The sequence below is a fragment of the Limulus polyphemus genome, unplaced genomic scaffold, assembly GCF_000517525.1.
Source record: "Limulus polyphemus unplaced genomic scaffold, Limulus_polyphemus-2.1.2 Scaffold353, whole genome shotgun sequence".
NCBI lineage: Eukaryota > Metazoa > Arthropoda > Merostomata > Xiphosura > Limulidae > Limulus > Limulus polyphemus.
The window spans coordinates 477166-485304 of record NW_013665963.1 but is presented as its reverse complement, the minus strand read 5'-3'; the positions used below and the strand labels follow the sequence as shown (position 1 = coordinate 485304).

At 29.6% G+C, this 8139-nt stretch overlaps 1 protein-coding gene across 1 annotated transcript in view; it reads right to left on the bottom strand.

Moving 5' to 3' along the window:
- Positions 1 to 8139, bottom strand: part of LOC106457628 (eIF-2-alpha kinase GCN2-like) — a 139925-nt gene that overhangs the window by 49381 nt on the left and 82405 nt on the right. Inside the window, exon 18 of the mRNA XM_022383630.1 lies at positions 6413 to 6479. Within this exon, the coding sequence (XP_022239338.1) occupies positions 6413 to 6479 (67 nt within the window). The remainder of the gene's footprint in view (positions 1 to 6412; positions 6480 to 8139) is intronic.

Sequence of the window (8139 nt, the reverse complement as noted above, 5' to 3'; positions counted from 1 at the left end):
ACCTTAAATTAAAATAGTTTTTAATTGTGTACCAGTTCAACGTTGAATATTATTTATGATTTTAACTTTATACACAAGTGCCAAAATACTATAATTAACAGCTAAACCTTTAGACAAAAAACTGCAATTCAAATTTAACACAATTCTGTACCTTCTATAAAAATGTAGACTGTGGAAATAATAATTACCATGCAACCTTATGATAATATAAAAATAATTTGTTATTCCCTTCTTTTTTAAAGTTTAGGTTTGTATTCAATTTAGTGCAAAGCTGCATGAGAAATGTCTGCACTAGCTGACCCTAACTTAGTAGTAATAATGTCAGGAAAGCATTTAGGTTCAAGGAGTTTCAATATAAAATTATAAAAGCTCTCTAACTTAACTCAGCAGTGGTTCTCAACCTATGGGTAATTATCCCACTTAGGGTAATTTTGCATTTTCCAAGGGGTAATGGATATTGGTTTTTCTTTTTTTTTCTTTACTAATCCACCCTCATAGAGGGGGTATAAACAAACATACATACTCATGACCATGTGGAAACAAATTTGGATAGTTATAAAAAAAAAGAGAGTTAAGGTTGATTACTTAAATTAAATACACAGAAAATTAGTAATAACAAACAAACAAAAAATGTTGCTAAAATTAAATAAAAATAAAATGTTCTAAACTGATAAACATGAAAAATCAAACAAAATTATCATACCAAATCACAACATAGGATGTAACCCTGAACACCTTTACTTACCAAATGCCCAGAGTTGCATTAAATATTATAAAAATCTGACAATAAAAATATAAAAAAATTAAAATAAATTTTAGCTCTAACATTGGTGGTCAAAGATTTTCCTATTATGTTAAAAAAGCTAAATAGCATTTTCATGTTAAGTAAATCTTTGCTAATTAGCTTTAGCCTCCCTGTGTAACAAGTCCCAATCTTTGAACATATGTGCTGAGGTGACGATGTGTACTCTTTTTCCCGAAGGATGAATGCCAAGTCCAGTCACTGCATTTTTGAAGAGTGCAGTGAAGATTATTAGCATTTGTGAAAGATTGTAATTTTTTAGATCAGACTTTTTCTTCCCCCAGGTCAATATGGCACTGAGGAAATAAGCATAAGCATACTGTGAAAAAACTTTTCATCTGTTCTAGTATGTTCAGTTTGGAACATATGAAGCCTAGTAAATTGAAAAAGCATTTTGAGCAACTTCATGGTGAATTCAAAGATAAAGGCATTGACTTTTTAAAACATAAAACAAAGTCTCTGAAGGTAGGAAAAGTAGATTCGACAGGTCATTTTGACAAATGAATTTCAGTGTATTTGAAACATCATACCGAGTTGCTCTTCACATTGCTCATTGCAAAAGGCCACACATGGTTGGGGAAAAGTTCATCAAGCCATGCATGCTGGATTTTGTAAAGCTAGTTTTTGGTGAATCTCAAGCTAAGAAATTAGAACAGGTCTCATTTTCTGAGCATACAATGAAATGTCAAATTGATGAAATGAGTGAGGATATCCTGGAACAAGTGATTATAAAGATGAAAGAAAGCTGATGTTTTATAATACAGCTCAATGAGTCCACTGATGTGGGATCATATTTGCAAATTGTTGTCTTCACTCTATATGTGATGAAAGGCTGCTTGAAGGACGAATTTATTTTCTCATAACCTTTCTTGGAGAGAATGTATTGAACACAGTTCACAGTTTTTTACCAAGAACTTAGTTTGCAATTGGCAAATGTATTTGGAGTGTGTACTGGAAGAACATATTCAGTGCTAGATGTTCATTCAGGGTTTGAAGACCATGTCAAGCAAATTACATCACACATCGCATTCAAGCTTTGTGTTATCCATCTGTGTTATCATTATCACTGTTTTTACACGAAGCCTTTTATTGCTTTTTATTTTGTATTTTTTATGAAGCCTTATGTTGACACAGTTGAATGTAATAAAAAACAAGTTTTGACTGTGAAGTATTGTTTTTCTCCACTTTTGAAACTTTTAACTCCCCTTCAACTTTGGAAGAATCCCCTACAAATGTAATCCTGAAGCTTACTGAATACTCTGAAGTTAGGTATATTTTTCAAAATTTGGACCTTTACAGTTGGGGATAATGATTCATTTACCTAATGGCTAGAGGGATACTTGGGATGGAAGAGGATGAGAACCACTGGAATAGAGGGAAGGCAACTAGTCAACACCACCCATTGCCAACTCTTGGGCTATTTTTTTTACCAATGATCAGTAGGATTGACCATCACATTATAACACTCCCCACAGCTGAAAGAACAAGCATGTTTAGTGACAAAGACTGGAAACCATGACCCTCAGATTTCAAGTTAAGCGCCTTAACCACCAGGCCATGCCAGGACATTAAAGTTTAGAAAAAATCTTTCACTTTACTTCTTCATATACTGGTAAATTCTGTTAAAAAAATTGATTTTCCAAAAAAAATGTATTAGATCTGAACATATCAGTTCAAATATTTTACCAGGTGTAGTAAATGTTAGCAAAATGATTTTTGGATAGTTTATACTTGTTGTTGATATTCTAACACACCATCTGTGATGCAAGAGAGAAATTAATAGTTTGTATTAATCCCTGTGAATATAATTTTGTTTTTATGGAAATATTTAAATATTTTGTTTCGACATTTATCAACGGATGACAAATGCAAAACAAATATTATATACATTATATTTTTCAGACCAATATTATAAAAAAACCTTTTTATATTGTAAAGATAATATAAAAAAAAGTTTTAGTTTCCCAATTTGGTTGTAATCAGGCATAAAATAAAAGCTTTACAGTTTAACCATTTCCTGACAAGAGTGGTGTCACTAATATTCCTTGATGTTTGCATTCACATAGAGGAAATAATTAAGTGCATGAAACTTAGCACAAACTTATTAAATATTTGGCTTTAAAAAATCCATGTAATTTGATTTAATACTACTTTAATACTTTTTTTTTCAGGTTGTAAAATTTCCAAAATTTTATTGTGATACGCTGCTTTGAAAAAACATTAAAAATATTTACTTTCTTCTTAGAATTTAAATTTTTTTTCAATGTTGATCAGAAAATTCCATTTTATATATTTAGTCAATTTAAACTTCACCGATATTCATTAAAATAATTATTTTCATACTTTATTGTGCTGATTCAAGTAGTAAACTCTTCTGACTATAAATCCTAAATAATTCCGCATAATTACTCTATCAGTTTGTCTAGCCACAAATATAATTGCTGGTCACCTACTCAGAAACAGAGCAGTCATATCTAATTCATCCACCATCCTAATTATCTCCCTTGCTCAAATTGCTCTTCTTTCACTAGAAATAGCAGTGGCATTAATTCAAGCCTACGTATTCGTAGTCTTATCAACACTATACTCCACTTTGATTTTTGCTAACAATAAATTTGGTCAAGATCAATTTTAATCTAATATATAGTTTATTCTGAATAAACATAATTTATTTCATATATGTGCATTGTTTCAATACAATAAACTTTACAACATTACTCAAGATATTAGGATTTGAGTTATCTGAAACTACTGTTGTATATTCAAAAATCTAATTAAGCTTATCTGCTGTCTTATTAATGGCAAACGTTTCTGTAACTTTCAAACAGATGCACATTAAAAGAAAACATTATCAGAAACACAAAGAGCATCTAAAGCAACCATTAAATAATTATCATTTCTCAGATAGAACTAACAGAGAAGAAATATCATGTGAGAAACAAGACAGTGACAATAATATTCTCAAGGGATGGTACCCAGTAGATAAAGTGAGGTAACTCAAGAAACTATAAAATTAACCTTCACACTATGGGCTCTGTGGATTATGCTGACCTTGTGACCCACAAGTGACCATCATAGTTTCCATACTGTAACTTTTAATACATTCCACATAACTTCACAGAATTTGGCAAGTTTTCAATAAACATTACAAGTCTTTTGTACATAAAATATCAGATTTTTTAATTAAGTATTTTTACTAACAATTTTCCATGATTATATGGAGTCAGAGTGTTGACTGCTCCAAGTGTAAATATTTTTCATGTTGAGATTAAAAATAGTTTTCATCATCTGATTTTGTCAAATTTCATTTGTACATAACATCTATAACCTCCTAAATAAATATCATATGTTTTCTCCGGTAAAACTTTATATTTTATCTGCTATTTTCTCTACTCTAACTCTATGTGCATTGGGTCAATTTTTACCAACTTCATAACCATCATAAAAAAAATATGAAATAAATGTAAATTACCCCTTAGAATGAGTAATTTACATCAATTTTTGTACTTCTCAGAGGGATAGTAAATAAATTAAAGAGGGAAGATATAGAGAGCAAATTTCACAATTCTCATACTAAGAGATATTGAGGATTTCTAAAAATATTCCCTTATAAAATAAAGAAATTAAAAGTTATACAATATAAAAACTTGGTTTATTACCCACATTTTTATGCCAAATTTATTTGCATACAATGATAATAAAGTGGTTGAGTTAAATTTTAAATACCGTTCTTTAAAAAGTCATGACATGTACACTTTGACATAACCATAAGGAGATGGTTAACAACTAAGATGGCATAAACTTTGACTTTCTTTGAAGTAAATGTGTATGTATGTATTTTATAGCACATCGGCTATCTGCTGTGTCCACTGAGGGGAATTAAACCCCTGATTTTAGAGTTGTAAATCTGTAGACTTACAGCTGTCCTACAGGGGAACCTTTGAAGTAAGAAATATAAAAATATGCTATATTTCACTGGGTTGACCTGGCATTTTCAGGTGGTTAACAAACATTGATTTTGAAATAGAACAATCATGAGTTTAAGTTTAGACCAACACTACAACACAATTAATACATGATGCTACAAACATTATGACACCCACACTATCAAAATTTAACAATAAGATAAAAAATAAATTAATATGTTAACAAAAATGTGCAAGAAAATTCACAAAACATATCTTAATTTAATACAAAGTATGTTTTACAATTCACATTTATTTGCATTGTTACACTAAGACTATTAAATGAAAAGTATTAAGTACAAAATTCAACTTAGATGACAACATCACAGATTGCTGATTAAACCAACTGAAAAAGCCATGAGTAGTTTTTTTTCTAATGTTGATTGTTTGCATTAGACCTGTATAAAATAACAGTAATACTTTCATAATGTAAGATTAGGACTGATTTATTCATCTAAGTTGTTAATTCAAAGGATGATAGTTTCTTTTCTTAGCAAATATAACCCTACACTCTGGAATGGGCAGAAAAATGTTTTACAAATATAGATATGCATTGCTTACATGTGAGGCTCATTGGAGCAGTAGGAAATTAATTTTGCAACTTTTATTATTATTGTTTCTCCTTTGATAATTACATGAAATAAGTGTTACAAAATGACAAACAATAAATTCTAAAATATTTCTGAAGTAAAAATAGTTGAAACAAATTTAATATTATTATTTGAGATACAGGTATGTTCCTCATATCTGAAAGAATCCTGAGGTCTGGATAAGATTAAATCTTTCAACCTTCCAATTTAAATTCTACCTAAAATATACGACACATTTCTGTAAAATTGGTAATTTAACATTTTTATAAACTAATTCATAAGGTGGGTATATTATCATGTACCACTCTTAAGGCAGACCTAGACAAATAATTTCAGATCTCGGAGCTAGGTGTGCCTGACCTAACTTCACTACTGTCTGTACCAGGAAATGGGGGCTATGTATGTTTATTTACTTTCACAGGAAAGAGTGCATGCTATCAATCACATGATATCAACAAACACATGATAGTATTGCCTGAACTAACTGCCTTTGGTCCTGTCTGAGTCTAAACATGCACACAAATTAGTTGAATTGAGAGAAAGAAGAAAAACAAAATGGCACAAAATTAGTAATGTGTTGTGCAACCACAGTGCTTCATTCCTGAAGTGAAACATGAAGTGCTGAATCCACCATTAAAATCCTAGAAACAAAGTTCAATTTAGGACTCAAAGAAGAAGAAAATAATTCCAGACTTCCAAGAGACCAGAATTGTTATAGATTCGAGTTCTGTTTAGCACAGTCCTATGCATGAATAAAATGGGAGAAAATACTAGGCACAACGATGAAATTTTTAGTCGCCATGGTGACCTGGCACTCTATATTTGTTAAGGCCTACTTAAGGATAATCAGTAATCACCAATTCAGAATATATATTATAGTGAATGACTGGTTAACACAAAAGACAATCAGTGACAAAATATGGCTATATTTCTGTAACTGTTGAAAACTCAGAGAAGACAACAGATTGTTGAAAAATTTGTTCTTAAAATTGTACTTTATTTCTATTAAAATCTATTTGAAAATAAAAAATTTCCACAAATATGTCTAAACTTACCTCTTCTTCAGTGATAATATTTTCATTTTGTTCAAATACAATACAATCAGATGAGTCAGATCGTGGGCTGTTTCATAATGATAATTACAAATTAATAAAGCAAAGTAAGTAAATCTGTAATACACAAAGCTGTTCAAAAGTAGAACATAAAGTGTTGTTTCAATGGTATTTTAGGCATTGTAAATACAGTAAAGGTTTGGTTTTAAGGGAATGCTCCTGAAGGCCTCAGTATAGAGGCTGAAATATTGTCCCACTCTTAGAAATAGGTAGAAACCATAATTTTACAAGATCATATATTATTCCTTAAATCTTATCACAACTAAATATTGTATATGTATATGAATGATTTGTCAGCTGTTTTATTTAAACTAATAGCAGGGAAAATACAATGTTGTCAAAAACAGACTCTTTTAGTAAACATGGTAACTTTTTAAAAATTTGTTATTAACTCACATTTTAACCATGAAATTACTCTAAGGTGCAATTTTATATATTAATAACCACTAATTACAAACATTTGAATGTTTTGAAAGTCCACACCTTTAGGTAGACACTATATATGCAATACAAAGCTAAAAAGTTTTGAAAGCATACTATTTATCTACTTTTATTACCACAACCTAAGTTCAAATATTGTTACTACATCAAACCAACTACATTAAGACATTCTATCAAATGGCAGAAAACAACAAGAAAGAGAAAATATTGTTTAAAATAACATGTTGCACATGTTTTAATCAGTTCAATCAAGTTAATGACCCCAAATTAACCTTTAGGTTCCATACTATAACTTTTAATATGTTTTCTGTATCTTCACAAACTTTTGCAAACTCTCAGTAAACATTACAAGTCTTTTGTAGACAAAAAAAGTCAGTATTTTTCGTGTGTAACTTTTATTAAAAATATATATAGTCAAAGTGTTGACTATTCCAAGTGCAAAGTGATTTTCATGTTAAGATTAAAAATACTTTTCTTCACCTGAAAATTGTCAAATTTCATTTACATAATTTCTAAAACCTCGAAAATAAATTAAAAACTTTTTGTTTTATCTGTTATTTTCTCCATCCTAACTCTACACATACTTGTTCAATTTGATAGACCTCATAATCACCATGAAATAAATAAATATATGAAATAAATCTAAATTATTATTATTTTTAAAAGAATGACAGCAAACCGTAATAGAAAACTATAGTTGTTTATCCTTAAAGTATATATCTGTTTCTACTTAAAAATTATTGTTTATTGTCCTTTTCACCATGTCTAACTAATAATCACACCACACATGTAACTCACTTGACAAACACATAGCTCATGTTACCTCATTGAATTATGCAAAGAATGAGTTTCTCACAAGCATACCTCATAAATAAATTTTATTATTTTTATTTATCTTACCTAATAAGTTTCACATTTTTAGATTTTAGTTATTTTTATAACAAATAAAGAATAAACCTGAAAAACAAGAAATACTGTACTTACCTGGGTCTTATTTTTTTGGCTGTCAGCTGTTGATGAAACTTAAGCCTATTTTTTAGACTAATGGCACTACTACTACACTAAATACTTTTTTATTTCATTTAATAATGCACCTAAGAAGACAGAATAATAACACATAAAAATCTGACAATGTCCTATAACTATCATAATATTTCTCATTATGCAATAAGAGCTGTTAAAAATTCAGCTAAGCTTGTCAATGTATTTTCTGTGAGAATAAAGTTTGA